Below are 18,883 nucleotides of genomic sequence, written 5' to 3' on the forward strand. Positions count from 1 at the left end.
AACGTTCGTGGCCACAGAGCCGGCACGTATGTGTGTGTGTGTGGGGGGCGGGGGGGTAGGGGGCATTATAAGTACATGAAAAACAGCATCAGTTGTAGCACGCATCTTTGAAAAGTCATGAGCCGCCGCTGGTTCTGTTGTGTCTTGTTCATGTTTCTTTCATCTTATTACCACTCGCCCTCATCATCGCGATTAAAGCCAGAATTTTTGAGAACCAGATATTATCATAGGATAATAAAAGGGTCAGATAATAATGAAACAAAAGCAGTAAATGTATCCACAATTTCAAACGTCTTCCCTGCAATATGCTTAACTTCACATTTCAAACTTTTTTTTAACAAAGCAACTTTCCTATCTTCAATTTGATCTAACCACCATTCATCATTGTCGTTGCAATTAGCCGAAGTCAAATGTAAGTAAAGTGACGCAAAAATAAGTAAAATACAATAAAATACCAAAACAATCGAGTCAATATGTGTGCCACCGAGTGCCTACATGTATTTTCATAATTTTCAGTGCGTATTTTCCTGCCATTTTAAACGTTTTTAGCATTTATAAATCTGCACCCCTGTTCATTACTCTTAAGAAACAGCAGCATTATGTTCTTTGTAGTACTGGAGTATGATATACTCAGAAGGCAGTTTGATCTTGATGTCAGAGAAACCCCCCAGAGTTGTAAATATAAGGGGATGGAAAAGTGCCCACCAGGGATCTTCAGGCTCTTGATGCTGATGGTCTATTCATTTATTTTCTTCTTTTCTCACCTTGGCTACATCCTAAATGCAAGTGCCCTGGGCAGTACACCCTCAAACTTGTATCTGTCAGCTTCAATACAAAATAAATCATGCATGTACTCTCTCCAGAAATGATTTATGATGGAAAATTGGTAGAAACTTTGTTTCACAAATAAAATAAATATGCCACTATGTTTGGTGTCGAACTTTCGGCGAATTTGGTAGTCTAAGAAAAAAAAGTTGCAACTGCAAACCTCCATTATTGGCCTCCCAGAAGGTGCAGTGGTGGCGTCGTCACTTGTAATCAAGGGTTCCCTGGATCAATACCCGGTGGAGGCACATAGTGGTTTCGGTCTCACTTTAAACTGTAAGTCCAGCCTTAATGTGCATAAAGTGGACATAAAAAGCCAACTCAATCAATCAAGCAAACCCCCATTAAAATTATCCCAGATTGCCATTTTTTTCCGAGTACAATTTTAATAGAGTGAAAGCAAGCTAACTAAATAAAAACTAAATAAAAAAAATTGTGTATCCCTCCGCCACAGTGTGCAGCTACTTATCCACTTTACAACTCTACCAGCCTCCCAAAAACATCCTGCTGGTGGGTGGCGTGCATATGTGTATATAGGAGTTGTTTTTAAATTTAACAACATGCCTGCCTGCCTGCCTGCCTCTGCCCCCTCTCCCTCTCTCTCTCTCTCTCTCTCTCTCTCTCTCTCTCTCACACACACACACACACACACACACACACACACACACAACCACCCACCCACCCCTTGAATTTGAAATTATCGTATTCCTGCATCCCTCCCCATTACATAATAATTCATGTAAATTGCTATGACTGAAATCAAATTATAGGTGTGAAATATATAATTTTAGGTTGACATTCGTTTTCAACGGGGAGGTGTGGTCAACCTTACCCCCCCTCCTACAGACATTCCATGCCCCTACATGATTATACTTTCACCTAGAAATTTAGTGTAGACGAATCTTATCACTGTTATTAAATGATATTACAGGAGGCAATGAAGTATTTTCAAGTCGATGAAAGTTCAGAGCAACTACGGGGGAAGGGGGTGTAGTGGCGTAATCACAAGGGGCAGAGAGGAATTGCATTTTCCCAATCTTGGATGGAAATCAATTCTGGGGGGGAGGGGAGCGAACATTGAAGTAACTAGCAGAACAAAAGATACTCAAGATGGAATTAGTTTTCATGTTTTTTTGAATGGCCAGGAGCACCTGGAGGGGTACAAAGGGAGAATTGCACCTTTGACTTCAACTTTTATACAAATACAAATAAATTTCATAACATTTTCTGGTCGCTTCGCGTGCAGTATCGTCAAGACTGTAAGAAAAGCAAAGTTCATAGCTGTAGCTATGGGGCAGCGAGAGTTGTCCCTGGGGGTCAAACGATCTGAATGAGAAAAAATGTAGATGAGAATGCCATGGCATCCCATGAATTTTTTGCACCCTATTAAATCAATACTGTCTTCAATTTCCAAAAAATTGGATCGAAAAATTTTCTTGCTCGCTTTGCTCGCAATTTGTTTTCTGTAACCCATTGCAAATTAACAGACAGAAGTAAGAACAACTAAGTACTTCAGACAGTTGCTGCTATACAGTTTGGTTTGGAGGAAAATGAGACAATTTATATCATTTTTGCTGTTGGCTTGTTATGGGGCGGATGAATTGATTATTTAATGCATTTAAATAATATGTTATTATGTGTGTGTAGGTATATATACACACACACACACACACATATATATATATATATCAATGTAATAAAACTAAAATAGATATAAAATGAGGTTTTTCTTTCCCGACTGAACTTTCAAGACTCTTGCACCCCCTAATCAGAGGGTCTGCACATGCCTATGGTACATACATACATACATAATGTTGTTTGTTTGTTGTTAATTTTCTTAATGGTTAGATAGAGAAAATTCTGACATTTGCCCCCCCCCCCCAAACTGATCAACGTAGCTACATTCTTGCTTTAACCTAACCTTGTGTGCATGTGTGATTCACTGGGTCAGATGATGGGCCTATGCACGATGGTTTGCCTGGAGTCAGGGGCGGCACCAGGGTGGCATGAAGGGGTGCTTCCCCACCCCTATAGCTCGACCACAAGGAAAAAACCTTCCGTCAAAAGCGTTCCCTGCCGTTATCTGTGCTCGGGGCAGTGTTGCCAGGTCAGACTTGAAAAAATCGGGAGATGGTTAATTGGGAAACCAGAAGATCTGCTACCAAATCTGATGATCTAATAGTAGCGGATGAATGACGTTCTCGGGGGCGGAGGGGCAGCATAGGCATGCACACTGGGGGGCAAGGGGTCATCCGCAGATTTCTTCCAGCAAGGAAGAAACAATGTATTTTTATCAGGTGGATAAACGAGGCATATTAGTCCATAATAATGTTGCCCTCTCAGAAAACACCACTTGAGTTTGAAATTATCACGTTCCTACATCCCTATTATAAAAATGGATGTAAATTACTGTGACTGAAATCAACTAATACGTCTGAAATAATAGGTACTTTTATGTCAACATTCATTTTCCAGAAGGGAAGGGGGTGGCAACCATCCTTGCACTTCCTTCTGGATGTCCATGCCGCTATATAATTTTGTAGAAAATTAAATATTTAGTTATACGAAAGGATAGAAAACTAACTATTTTGAAGCCCATGAAAGTTTCAAACAACTACGGGGGAGGGGGTGCATTATTCCCTTTGTAATTGAACTATGCCGCTTCGTTCTCTAGCAAATTTCTTGTTATTAACACTCACATGTTTTATTCATCAGTTATGCTGCCTCTATGTTGCTGCATTTAATACAGAGCATTCCGTAACATTCGCTACGAGACTCGGCGACAAGCAGCCCAGCGGTCAGCACCCCCCCCCCCCAAACTGATCAACGTACGTCCTTGCTTTAACCTGACCTTGTGTGCATGTGTGCTTGTGTGCATGTGTGCATGTGTGCATCAAATTACTGGGACCGTCTCATCAAAGAAGCAATAGCCATACACTGGGAAAAGGATAACCTCAACAAGGACACGGGACTTGAACTGGACCCAGCCTGTTAGCGATAGTCTACTGGGAGTCATCGGAGAAACGCCACCTGATTGGCCTGCCACCTACACCAAACCCCTCCCACACCAAATATATATTACTTCACCCTGACTCACTTGGCTGATTGCCCGAGAAAACCTCTTCAATATTCGCCACCAGAAAAGCTTCTAGAATTATTTCAGATGTCTCTACGGGAAGGAAATGTTACAGCGGATCCTCAGATTTGAAGATCTACACACCAAGAAAGCCAAGCTGTTGCCAACCTTGGAATTCTTACAGAGATAAGAATATAGTACCATTCTTCGGCAAATTGAAATATCTGATCAAAAACACAACAACGCACCGGATACTACGAAGCACCAGCAACACGTTGGTAAGAGAAAGAATACATTTCACAAGAAGCGAACTTTTATCGATAAACAGAAGCCTACTCCATTGTTACCTGGAAATCTCTTCTTCAGTGTCTCCGATGGTCTGGGAATGGATAGACACCACCACCAAACCCCGCATGGAACTACAAGCAAGGAAAACCTTGGCCAAGCAGAGCAGTAAGTACATTCGCCTAGCTTCAACCGACAGTCAACCGACAGCTGACCGGCAAAACTGACAGAACACCATCTACCGCACCGTTGTCAACCTGACAAACCAACGTTTTGACAAAGCCAAGGTCTCAATCCTGTCGAAGGGGTTGAACTTCGCTCCAGCTTCTAAGACCATTCATACCACAGACATAATCAGCAGCATCGAGCAAACCATAAAATACCTTCCAGTGACAGCCACCCAGGACATTCACCGAGAAGTATACATAGCCATTAAAAGGGCCACTCTGCCAAAGCTGAACATCACAGCAGCAGAGAAAGCCTTGCTCAAGCAACTGAGCCGAAGACCAGGACATCATCATTCTACCAGCAGACAAAGCAAAATCACAGACATTCTCACTGACGGCACATACCGACCTTTACTCTGAGACCCCACAACAGGACCTTAGGACAAAGCGTGTACAGGAAACCTACTCACACTGACCGACAATCGAACAGAGTTGCAGAGAGCACACCAGCTACACCAAGAATTTTCATCCCAAAAAGTCAGGGTTAGCAAAACATTCCATCCAGGAGGGGCATAGAATTGATTTCACAACTACCAAGATCATCAATAAATCATCAAATTACCGAGGCCGTCTCATCAAAGAAGCCATAGCCATACATGGGGAAAAGAAAAACCTCAAAAGGGACACGAGAATTGAACTGGACCCAGTCTGGTTAGTGATAGAGTCAACTGAGAGCGTGGATACCGGACATCTCCCACACCAAATACATATAACTTCACCCTGACATATCTCTGCACTTCAATCCCTGAACATGAGAGTGACGTTAGCTTTCGAAAGCTTGGTACCCTATCTAGAAATCACCTGGCTGATTGCCCGAGAAAACCTCTTCAATATTTGCTGCCAGAAAAGCTTCAAGAATTATTTCAGACATAGACAATGTATTAATAATGAAAATAATTGTAAAATATAAAATGTAGTTAGTTTATGTAACTTGGAAATTTAATCCAGATCGCTACAATCTTGGAACAATTTAATTCCAAAATCAGGAACTATACTGAACTTTGCTGATATTGCTATTTATACCATTTGCTGGTGACAGGCAGGAAAATGTTAACAGAATAACAAGCATTTTTTTTATCATGCAATACTTACTGTACATGGTGGCTGCATCCATGGTTCACCATCAATTTGCATCGGGAACCTTTTCCGAGTTCTTATCACCACAGAGGAGCATTGAGCCAGTCGTCTCCCAGAAGCTCTCAATCCAGTTCTGACTTGTCCCATATGCAAACAATTTTCCAAGCCTATTACTTCAATTAACTTGTCACCAATATCTAGGAAGGAAATGGTAAAAAACAGTTGTATACATGGTTTGATAACTTCACTATTGGGGGAGAGGAGGGGGGGGGATGTGCTACACAGAAATTTCAGCAAAAAAATGCAAGCTCGACCAGTACTTGAAATTGGGTCTCTAGCATACCTTGACATTGCTCTACCAACTGAATTACCAAGCCAGTGAAACCATGTCTGGCTCGGTAGCACAGTTTGGTAGAGCAATGGCACAGTAGGTCAGAGACTAAGGTTCAAATCCCAGTCAAGCCTGCATTTTCACTGAAATTTCTCTTTTGATAACAGAAATATGAACTGTTGTAGGTAGACCATAAATATGACAGTGAATACAAGACTCAAAACACGACGAGAATGTTCCACTCAGTACAGGCATGGTTTGTGTGTGATGAACACATGTTACACATACAGGCATTTACCGTATGTTGGCATGGTTGAAATTTACCTTCCTCACATGTTATAAAATGTGATATTTTGAACAATAAATAGACAGTTCAAGTAAAACAAGAAAGTGTATGCATGTGTGTAATATTTCACAATATATTCAGTTCATTGCTTCGACATCCTTACCATGCATAAATTCTGAACTTCCTTACATGTTTCTATTTGGTAATCTGTACTGAATCAACCATTGTCAGGTTAAACAAAAAAGCTATTGAGCTTGTAAAGTCCAATGATATATGAAGTGCAGCATATCATAATAATAAAATACCTTGTATTGCACTGCTGAGGTCCACTGAATTGAAACTACTGGTTGAAAATTCTTTTTCTCGATCCTTCTTCTTTCTCATGCGACCATGTGTCTTGTTTCTCTTCTTGTTCTGATTTTCTCCCCACAAATTGGAACCGCCATGAGTGTATGGGATGTTGAGTAGAGCAATTCCTTGTAAAGCTTGACCATTTGCAAGATCCAAGGACACACCATCACACTATAAAAGTGAAAGCGAGTTAGAATGAGATGGAAACACACCATGAACAATCATTTTTCCCATTGTCACAAAAGAAGCCAATATAGCCAACAATTAAAGTTCATGGGAATGTTGAAATATTCAGAAGAAGGAAGGTATGAATTAAGAGTGATAAGCAGAGAACGGATTTATGTGTAGTAAAAATGTGCTAAATATGTAAATACATATATAGCTATTTTCACCAAAATATGGAGTTAAATATGGACTTAAAATTGTAAAAAAAAAACCTTTTTAATATAAGACACTATATGAGCTACATAAAATACAGTCAAAACTAAGACAACTGAAGGCTACGAACAAAGAAGGTATTAAGTATATCACCTTTATTATTTGTTATTCTTACAACATATTTTAACATTATGGAAATTCTATTAAGTATATCATCATTTTTATGTGTTATTCTTACAATATATTTTAACATTATGGAAATTCTATTCACATATTTCCCGAATTATAAGAGCAATTACGTAGTACTACAGACATAAATTATTTTTGTTGTTGGAAGCTACAGAGTAAGCATTATTGTCTTATATTACTTTCCAAAAGTCATTGTTGGTTACTCTGAATCAATAGTCTTGCGTTTGCAAGAGCGACAAACGTTACTTTTTTCACTATGTTTTCCACAAACAAAGGCTTCACATTTTCCACATACAATTGTTGTTTTTGCAAACTTGTTCAACTGTACATATTTTGATCTGGCTTCTTTGCAACAAAGAACACATCTTCCTCTTCCTGTTTTTGGTTCTTTTACATGTACATTATGGTAACACGTTACACCAAGGGTGGGTACTTTATGTCCACCACGAAAACTTTTTTTAAATTTTGGGTTATTTTCTAGAAATCAAAAGTATTGAATGACAGAAAATAAAATTTATATTATTTTTGACACAAAACCTGAGTTATGACATGATACTAAAGAAAAATCCATAAAAATTCTTATCCGAATCAAAGTGTGGACAATTTTTAACCCACCTTGGTGTACGAAGGGTTAAGATGGATTTATATTGACTAAAACTGCATTCAATATTGCAAGAAATAATGGGAAGTGTATTTCAAATTTGTCAGTTACTTGCAAAAGTTTCACCCAACTCTTTCAGTCACAATGGGACATGTAGTTGTTGCACTAATATGGAGTATATGTTGTGAAATGTCCTGAAATATGAAAATAATATGTAAAAATAACAAAAAAATGTAAACATTGAGCCAAAACCTAATATATGTACAAATATGGAAAATAAGAAATGAATTTTTCGAGTCTATATGCCATGATGTGCAAAGATAATACAAAATACATTGTGTCCGTAAAATAATGGTGGGGTTTTAAACAGTCATAGTTTTGGAACAAAGTATGGTAGAGAGATGAACGATACGTCAAAGCAAAGAGAAACTCTCCAAGTTTCTTACCTGTTCAGTAAACTTTGATGTGTGAACCCTTTGTTGCCCTGCACACGTCAAGACGATATTCAGTTTCTTTCCATACGTGGCAGAGAACATCTGACGTGATAGACGAAACAGCTTCAGTGATCCTTGCTTTTAAATGATCCAGATTTCGAACTTGACAGGAAAAAAACTTGTGTTTTGACATAACCCTACAAATAGAAATGCATGGGTCTCCAGACCTGGGGACCAGGCAATCCACCCTCCTCGTCCGACCCATCGCTGAGGAAATGTTTTGTTAAGAAAATCCCGCACGATTGTGGAAAAATGTGGAGGAGCACCATCTAACTGGGAAATGGAATTCTTCGGTATTTTGGGCACTGCATACCCTTGTAACATATCCAGGAAGGTGGTCCCCGTTATTGTTTGTTCAGCAAAGAAGAAGGGGCCAATAATTCTGTCTTATCCAATAGCACACCACACATTCACTTTTTCACTGTCACGCTCATGTTCCATAATGGCATGTGGAGGTTCACTACCCCATATACGAACATTATGCGATGTACCCATGGAAACATGAAACGTTGCTTCATCACTGAAAATAAACTTGTTGAAAAAAATGATGACTCGTAGCGAGGATGACTAACGAGCTCGTGCAGCTTGCGTGTCCTTGAAACACAATGCGCCTGTAGGTGTCAGCATGTACGCTTTCGCATACATAAACTTCGAGAGTTTCTCTTTGCTTTGATGTATCGTTCATCTTTCTACCATGCTTTGTTCCAAAACTATGACTGTTTAAAACCCCACCATTATTTTACGGACACACTGTATAAATGATTTCAGCTTTATATATAAATATTTATTTACATACAATCTGTTCCCTGGTGATAAGGTAAATGAATAAATTTATCATAATTATATTGGAACCCACACTTCAACAAACATATAAATATGAAAATGATAATGAGGTAAAAAAAATGAAGTGATATGAGGGAACATGAATATTGAAACTTCTAGGAAATTATGTGTTGTGGTAGTTCAGTCATGGCATTTGACTACCATGCGAGAGACCCGGGTTTGATCCCCGGCAGGGGAGAACCAGAATTTTTTCCAACTGTTCAAATGGCTCCAGCACCCACCAGTGTCGTATAAAGTGGGTACCTGGAGAAAACTCTGGAGGGGCAAAGGTGGTCAGGGGCATGGTTCTGATCACATCACCCCACCTTCGGCCATAATCAAGAAAGTGACTCCACACCCCCTATATGACTTCATGGCATGGTGCAAAGCACAGGGGAGCACTATACTTTCACTTTTTTTTTACTTTACTAGAAAATTATAGAGGCAAACTATTTACTTATAATATATTTTCAAACATCATACGATTGTTTTAGCTGAGGTCTTTTACCACCCAGGGGCGTCGGAACTGGGAGGGGCAACATGCCCCCCACTCATCAACGAGGGGGCAATATGGTCTTTTTGCCCCCCCCCCCCCCCCCAGTTGCACCATAAAAAATGAGACTATATTTTTCTAACTTATTTTTGATTCTGAAGAAACTTTGAGAAAATATTTTTACACTCGTTAAATTAACCTGGACTCAAGTTTCTGCTAACAGCAAGAACAGGAAGTATGTGACTGAAAGATCCCTAAGCAGATTACGAATGGTAGTTTGGTCTCTTCAAATAAAGTGGAATGTGAATTGTCTCCCCTCCCCTTCCCCCTAGGAATGTGCTACTTCTGTTTCGAGTTCCACAGGTGCACTCACTTGTAACAATACTCCGGGAAGGGGCGCAGAGGTCAGTGTACTCAGATAACTGCCTGCACTTCCTAAATAGATACTACCAGACACATTTCTGCGAAACAGGTGCCGTGGAGGAACCAAATGTTCTTTGACGAATTCCTGGCCTCCCCCTCTCTGCATGCCTCATGCCCGCAACCTCTTTGGCGGGAGAATATGGAGGTTAAGTAAAAGCAGATGCGGATTTCGCACGGTTTGTATGGAACTTTTCAGTTGAAGTTTGGTGATGGGTTGGCCAGTTACGGTCAGTTATCTATGGTGAATCGCCTTGGTCCGGTGCATCGAAACAGTGCGTCCGTCGACCACCACATCCTATCATAATTATTAATATGTCAAATTTTGATTTCAAAAAGGTGGTTGCAGGGGAAGAGTGGAAGAACCAGAGGTCTTTTTGGAGGTAAGCACTAAGCAGTAGAATAAAATTTTCCTTGATCATTTACACGAGAGGAAGCGATTGTAGTAAAACCGCCAAAATTAAAAAATTTAACAACAAGGTGTTCGATTTCCGTGGAAGTACACGCATGATTCCTTCAGTCATGATTATCAACATCGTATCCTTTAGCCATTGCGCAAACTTCAGTAACAAGTTCTACAGTAATCACCTCTGTGTGAACGTAAGACATTTAAAACGGAATGTAAAAATGTCATCGCATGATGCTCTGCAACACATCGCACCGGCTGAAGGAAGGAGGGGGTGGGGGTGCATTCGGGCACTCTCCAGAGGTCCAGCTCTTCAGTGTGTCCTGTGCCAGATAAAAATAATTGTTTGTGCCCAGTTTATTGCAGGTTTATATGACCTTGGCTTGGTGGTTCCAATAAAGCAACTAATTTCATTATTTCATAAATCCATTGGTGGTTTTGACATACTTAAAAGTATCAAAAATTATTTAAATCATATTGTAAACAAATACTAAATTAAAATCGTGTATTTCAATCAACTATAGTTCATATGCAATATTCATTTCATTTAGAGAGTGAAGCCAGGAGGTGGAAATTTTATTTTATTATGAAACAATATTAATTCACCACAGCATCAAAATTCATTGAAAAGTAAACCAAAAGGAATTATGATAGAGAATGTTATTGTATATGATTAAAATTTGCAACATTCATAGGTATAACAATAGTTTGATATTGAACACACAGAGTTTTGTAATTAAATATAATGAACATCGAAACATGAAAAGAAACACCAATTTACAAGCTCACATAATTCTTGGTTTTAACCTTCAACATGTTCTGTTTATTGCTCTTACGTAGTAGCACGAGATTGTGATTTTATAGAACACCTGTACTTTTTGCTTTACCAGCCTTTCCAAGAACCATGTGACTATTAGAAATTTTGAAAAAGGAACATAGTTTTAAAGAGAATTAAGACTAGTATTTTCAATGGATTGTATCATCCTTTAACTGCTTATTTGGAATAATTTATTGACGGTTCCGAGAACAATTACAAAAACTGGCTGTTTACTGTCGATAGCATAGTGGTTAATGCATAGGGTTACCAGGTCGCTATAAGGGAAATGTAGGACATACATGTCCTAAAATGTAGGACATTGAGTCAAAATGTAGGACACAAAACATTCGCAATAAATAATACATATTTCTATAGAACACACTAGAGAGTAATTTAAAATTGACACTTTGCAGTTAAAGAAAATATTTCTTAACTAATTCCTTAATGCAAAACTAAAAAAATTGTAATCATCCTAAACAATGCACCTCATACTAGATGTTTTAACTGATAAGATGAGTCAATTTTTCTCAAAATTTCAGGTTGAGTCAAAATATATTTATGAGAGACTGGGCAGCCAAACTCTTTGAAATTATGTGTACCAAACCTTTTTACAGACTTTATGAAAACAATATTTGTCTCTTGAGTACGTTGTGCTGAAATGAAAGTATAATGAAAGTAAGTTGTAAGAAAGTTGTAATTAAAGTATAGTGTCTCAACATTTGCATTATGTCCTGTAATGGCTAACAAATGTTCAGCAATTACTGTAATAGAAATGGTTCCCGAAGTTTCATCTTGTGTAGCTTTTAGTTGAATAACAAAAATTCTTGAGTTTTTCAGACCTTTTTCTTTAATTTTTTCGATTTTCTTAACCTTCATTTATTCAATCCCTACTTAGGTAAAGTTGGAAATTAGCAATTAAGAAATTAATATTTATTTAATGAAAAAAAAAACACCAAAAGGCCAGTTAAAATGAAAACTGAAGCTGCATAAGAGATTTAGACCTATTTTATGTATTAATAAATACTAGACTGGATTTGGCAGACTAGCAAGGCTCTGGTGTCTGTACTCACAGCCAGTATAATCTTATGTGGGGGTCGTGTTGTCGTCCCTATGTATAGGCTATGTCATTGTCCCTACATCCATCTTATCTTACCACCATCCACCCTCATCTTCGCGATTAGCCGAAGTTGCAGAAAAGTTAAGTAAAGTAAACTAAATCCACTAATCAGTCATTGTGATAGCAAAAATTGTTGACCACAAGTAAAATTTCTTGACTATTTATTTGCTTCTGAGCCTACTTGTTGATATCTTTACTTTTTCTTGACTTCCATGACTTTCTTGACTGGTAGACACCCTAAATAACTTTGTTCTCTATACCCCTGCTTTACAATCCAAATAATGAATAAGAATGGGAAACATCTTGTTCGATCACTATCAACCCCAAGGCAAGAAATTACCCTCATGCATTGAACAGTTACATCATCAATATGAGGCCTCAAAACTTTGTTCATTAATTGCTTCTGTTGTTCTTCTAGCATAAACTTTTATTCTCTTTTTGGGCAATGATTGAATCAAAATATCTTCGACTATTGAATTTAGGAGGGCAGTCCATGGACTTGTAACTTGCATGATTTATTTTTGTTCAACTGAAACACATATTGTCCTAATTAATATTATGTGACGCTCAAAATGTAGGACATTTATGATATTTTTCAAATTCCTCCCGGACGATGGACATAAGGCTAAAATGTAGGACATGTCTGGGAAAAACCAGACGTCTGGTAACCCTATTAATGCAGCCATCTTATCATTAAAGGGACAGGGTTCGATTCCTATGGAGAGAGGACAATTTCACCACTTTGGAACTATATACACACCCAGCTCCAAATAATATGTAATGTTGATTACAATTGACAATATCTGGGACATTCTTGAAAATTCATGTTAGTTTTGAAAAGTTTTTTCTAACTTATAAAATCAGATTAACCGCAATGGTGACTGAAAAGCAGTAACTCTCCAGAAAAGGAGTGAGGAGGTAGGCGACGAGCGAGACTATTTTGTGGGTGGAGATCCGAATTTTATATAGCCTTATATTCCTAAATATCACATGAAAATTTCTCTTTTGCGAACGAAAGTTCATTAAACTACCAGGTTATTTACTACTGGAGTCTTCACTGTTGGAAAACCAGCAATGAAACAGGAGAGAAATGTCCCTGTCTATTAATTGTTAAAGGTGCAAAATCAAAGTAAAATACAACTGAACAGTCTGGCATCTTTAATCAGCCGAAAGTCATTGGCAGCAATTTAGAACGATTGTACCCATATGGAATCTTATAACCTGCCACTCGCAATGATATACAATACCTGCAAGGCAAAATGCTATTCACATGCCTGCCAGTTACATTATTCCCTCTTCTACTTGGAATATCAATGCAAAATTGAAACCAGACAATTTTTTTAAATTTTATTTCTTGCATTTATGACTCGCAAAAAATACATAACAGAAATTCCACTTCACATTTCTTGACTTTAAGTAGTGTCGATAAGAAAGTTCCTTCAGTTCAAAGAGTATCGCCCTTATGAATTTCGAGCTTTGGAAATGCATTCTTTTTTATAAAGGATTTGAACATTTAAATGGCCTGTATACATAGCAAAGTGCTTGTAAGGAACATTCTTTTAATGCCTGCAAGCAAGAATTTGACTTCTCTTGCCCTTGTATCTGATATTTTGAAATCGGGGAGGGGAGGTTTCAGGTTCGGATCCTGGGCCATGCTAATTATTATTTATTGTCAATATCACGATTAACATGGGCGTCCGGAAGGAGGGCAAGTAGGGGCCTTGGCCCTCCCCTGAAAAATGAAAGTCAACCAAAAATTATGTATTTCACACATATAATTTAATTTTAGCAACAATAATATGTGTTAATTATTGCATGATCACCATAAATTCAAATTTAAGCAATGTTTTTTTTAGGGAACAGCACTATTTTTGGAGAAAATATGCCTTGTTTGCCCCCCCCCTGGAAAAAAATACCTTCCTTGCCCCTCCCTGGAAAAAAAACCTGCAGACGTCCATGGCGATTAACTCAAAAAATAAAAATGCGACAAAAATTGAATGAAAAGATAATTTCCCCTAGATGTCGACCAGGCTAAATAAATAGGCTTTTGAGAGCTAGAAAACTTGATAACTTCCCCATAACGATATCTCGAGATAATCAACATAATTCACCAGCATAAAACTTCAAGATGGATATCCCCTAAAATTTCTTTCTTTATTATTTTAAATACGATAATCGAGAGTAATGCTACAGTATAAATTGGAATATTACAGTACTTCTCACTGCCAAGTTCTTTCACCTGGTGTTGAACCAGGGACCATTTAATTACAAGGTGATATCTAGGATGCCCAAAGGGAAGTTCAAAGGTTACTTGACCGCCCTACAAGGAAAAATGACTCCTTACTTTTCCCAAAACATATCTGGCGCCTAGTCCCACAGCCATTATAATCCTCTGTGGTGTTATGTGTTGTCCTTACGTGTGCTGAATGTCCCTTTGACATCTTCAGCTTTTAGCAAAGATTTGGAGATTTTAAGATAGTTTTATGGGTTTTAGTCTTGGTAGGGAGTTCATCTCCGATCGCCTATGTATGAATGTATGTATGTATGTGTACACACACAATAAATATATATATATATATATATATATATATATATATATATATATATATATATATATATAAATCAAATAAGGTAAAAGGAAACACTCACCGGACAGTAGGAAAATTCAAAATTTTCGCTAATTTATAGCATCATCGGTGTGAGAAGAAACAGAAGACGGAACCGGAAGTTCCGGTTCCGTCTTCTGTTTCTTCTCACACCGATGATGCTATAAATTAGCGAAAATTTTGAATTTTCCTACTGTCCGGTGAGTGTTTCCTTTTACCTTATTTGATTTTTACTTAGCCCTTTTGGCCCTCCTTGCTTTTATCCATTATATATATATATATATATATATATATATATATATATATATATATATATATATATATAATATTTGTAGGAAAATAAATTGTAAAAATTGGTTGTTGGATTTAAGAACTTGCCCCCCCACTCCGAAATAAGTTCAGATGTCCCTGTTACCACCTCAATGCATGAGTGGATTCAAGGGGAGAGAAAAGTGGTTATCCCTCCCTCCCATCAGGACATCTAAAATGATCAATAAATCTTGACTGACATAAGAGTAAATTAAATATTTTTTTAGATAAGGCATAACTTACACCACATGCCATCATTTCACTAAGTAGCTGAATGGAATGGCATGTATTTCCTTTTTTAGTTACTTTTAAGCTTTCACCACATTATGTGGTTTCTTCAGGAGTTAAGACAAGAATACTCAAAGTTGAAAACATTGGAAGGTAAGATGGGTTACAAAGTTTAAAAATAGAAGATAAAGGACAATGCAGAGAGTCCTGTTTCTGCTTCCTACTTCATCTCAGGCTGGCGAGATGACTTGTTTGTGTGTCGAGAGGATGGGAGGTGATATTATTTATTTCTGGATCTTGCTGATTGTACATAGAAAATGAGAAAATGCAAATATTTGCACTTCCTTTATAGAGAGATAATTATTATTATTATTATTATTCTCAATGACCAGATTATACAGAGTGAGTCAAAAGTCTTCCCTACCATGGGAATACTGGGAAGGGGAGGAGGGGGTGGTCATTGGCATCCACCTCTAATTTGCACCTTGCCCACCTTTCCACATACCTTTTGATTGGTGCTTACCATAATATCCAAATCTTCATGCAAATTTTTACAAGATGCAGCAAATTGTTCCGATGTTGCAAACTCAAAATACCACAATTTATTTTTCATCCTGCTGTTAAACTTTTCTGGATTCTTCTCCCTTTCCAGATGGAACTTCACACAAATTGCTGCATCCTGAAAGAGAATATCCCTATGTATTTGCATTTAGCACATTATATAATTACAATATATATAGAGATGCGACCAATCAATCAGTACTCTATTGGCATTGGCTGATATAGGAATATCAGTGTAACGGTTTATCGGTAAAATTACCGATCCGATATATCGATAAATATCTGATAATTTAGTGCAAAATTCTGCCATTTTGTTGTAATTTTTATTGATAACCTACATGCCCTACTTTCTAAAAAAGTAAATGTCTAAATATGCAATTTCTCTTGCACTTTAGTCACATTAAAACACATTTATTAAGGAGGTGAATGAACCTTTCAGGTTCTTCAAGGACCACTTCTAATTTTATATCAGATCGGTAGAATATCTGTTATCAGTAAATTTTATATCGGTACTTTACCGGTATCGGCCAAAATTTCATATTGGCCCATCCCTAATATATAAATATATTACTAGCAAAAGTAGCTTCTCTTTTGGTCTCCAGTATGGAAGTCATTGTAATGGAGCTGATGTATTGCTTTTTAACACTATACTGCTAAGTTTATACTAGGTATAAGAAAATATGTTACATACAAAATATTTAATTTCACCACATTAAGTTAAATTATGGAAAAAAGAACTAAAGAGACAGCAGAATCTTGTTTACATTTCTCTGAGACAGGTGAATAAAGAACTTATGCAAAATCCAGGAAAATTTGCTAATGATGCTTTAGTGAGACAATTTGAAGTGAGTAATGTGTGAAAAAGTAATATCCACTGTATTTCTTTTGGTGAGCAGCGACTCCACATTCTCTTTTTTAATTCACAACTCGAACAAAACACATATTACACATATTATTTCTTTTTAAAAGTTCATGTTACTTGAATATTTCCATATTTCAAAATTTGTTTATCATTTTAGAAATAAATTATTTTAAAATCCTATTAAATTAAAGTTTAAAGAATATATAAATAAAAATACAATGAGTTGACAAAATTCATATTTCAGAAGATACTTCTTCATGCCTTTACTTATTATATTAAAACTTATTAAATAATATGTGGGTTGGAATTTTAATAGAGGCAACATATCTGTAGAATGACTGAGGTATAAAAGGTTTATTTATTCTGCTTGCACCACATGCTAGTTTGATACCTTGCATACCTCATGGCAGATGAACACACCCTCAGCACTACCTGCAGCTGTATAGTAATGAGATGAACCTTGGCTGTCACTGTCCACCGGTCTAATCGTGATGTTTCTATATTGTAGCAGGGTTGTTGGACAAAGATGCAAAATGCCAGGGGTTATTGTGACAATCCTGGCAGATATGCTAATGCACGAATTGCACAGTGTAGATACATCTTTAGTAAGCCAGAAACAGCACTCGCATGTCCTTCACTTCCACTGGGATGATCTGGCAGAGGATAATCTGTCACATTTTCATATCCCCCCCCCCCATTAATTTTGCCCATCCTGTTACTGTTCTGTGCCTTGAGCTATGCTAGGTATTAAACTAACATATGGTGTACGTGAAATAAACTTTTGTGTTATATTGTTATTCTACCCATGTTCACCACTATTAAAATTCTAATCCATGTACTTACAATATTGTACAGTCTCGAACACTTCTGGGTTGTAGCAACCCCATTGACTCTCAATGGGATCAATACAACCCAGAAGTGTCCGTGACTGTACTTTATTTGAAGCAAATAAAGGCCTGGCAAAAGAAACACATATCTTAAAACATTGCCAATTTGCAACAGGAACCACAAAGTTAGGCAGTTGATCATGGCGGCTCTTGAGCGACATATGTGAGAAAGCAAGACAAGGACCAAGAATCTCTTGAAATGTTCCCCATGCAACATTGGCTAGCCTGCCTAATGACATAACATTGTCATAAATTTCTGAACAAACACATTTGTGAGCAAGAGAGCAGGCACCACTGTAACAACAGAGTAAATCCCATCAGTCATTTAATTTTGTTGCCAACTTTAGTCGCTTATACTTGTGAGCAATATATAAATAAATACCCCAAGAAAGCACACACAATTTTCATGCGTAGCATGAAAAACCTATGTTACTTAATAAATAAAAAGTAAAGTAAAAAGTTATTTATTTATTTAATCAATATTGCAAGGTGCAAGTAGAAACAGAAAAGGGAAAGATCATTTAAATTATACTTACAACACCAATGGAAAAGTAATTATTGATGATGTTGTATGGAATGGGATCTCCTGGAGGTTCGTCTTCAGTTTTTTGATCCGAGACTTCTATATGCCACCTGTCCATCATTACTTGTGTTGCCTTCTCTATTTTCTATGCAATTAAAGAAAAAAATATTAAATAATGTAAGCAACATCCATGTGAAATACACTATAATAGTTGGAGAAAAGTTAGTAGAAGTAAAGATCCACCAGAAAGTTGTGGTACAATTGAAGATCAAATTATGTAATTTTATCAGATAAGGTTACTCTTGGTGCAATTTCTTCCTTTTACATGTACTTTTACATACTTACATACAATACTTAAAACTGATTCCTGTACCTTTAGGAGCTTTGGAAGGGATTCGCCCTCATATCCTCCACCCCATCGAAGACACCGAGCTAAATCGTTGCCTGTTCCCAATGGAATGACTCCAACAGCAGGTTGACTAACAAACTGAACACGGTCTGAAATGAAACCAGTATTGTACATTCAGATTCACATTAAGGGCACACAAGTAACATAAAAAGAACCATGTCAGAGAAAATAATTCATGCCTGCTTGAAATTAATTACTGTTTACTGTAGATCAATTGATACCTAAACATACAATATCTAAGCATGTTGAATAGTCTAATTACTGTCTTGTTGCAAATGGCTCCAGATTTGAGTTGTAGCCTGG

At 37.3% G+C, this 18,883-nt stretch overlaps 1 protein-coding gene across 7 annotated transcripts in view; it reads right to left on the reverse strand.

Annotated features, from left to right (window-relative positions):
- Dgk (diacyl glycerol kinase 1) overlaps positions 1 to 18,883 on the reverse strand; it is a 506,799-nt gene that overhangs the window by 15,186 nt on the left and 472,730 nt on the right. For all 7 annotated transcript variants that reach the window (XM_083137145.1, XM_083137133.1, XM_083137139.1 and 4 more), the window contains 5 exons: positions 18,545 to 18,669; positions 18,185 to 18,316; positions 15,862 to 16,017; positions 6,413 to 6,629; positions 5,506 to 5,687 (listed from right to left, as the gene is read on the reverse strand). In XM_083137145.1, the coding sequence (XP_082993271.1) occupies positions 5,506 to 5,687; positions 6,413 to 6,629; positions 15,862 to 16,017; positions 18,185 to 18,316; positions 18,545 to 18,669 (812 nt within the window). The remainder of the gene's footprint in view (positions 1 to 5,505; positions 5,688 to 6,412; positions 6,630 to 15,861; positions 16,018 to 18,184; positions 18,317 to 18,544; positions 18,670 to 18,883) is intronic.

The sequence above is a fragment of the Lepisma saccharinum genome, chromosome 1 (genome assembly GCF_977018435.1).
Source record: "Lepisma saccharinum chromosome 1, izLepSacc3.1, whole genome shotgun sequence".
Taxonomy (NCBI): Eukaryota; Metazoa; Arthropoda; class Insecta; order Zygentoma; family Lepismatidae; genus Lepisma; species Lepisma saccharinum.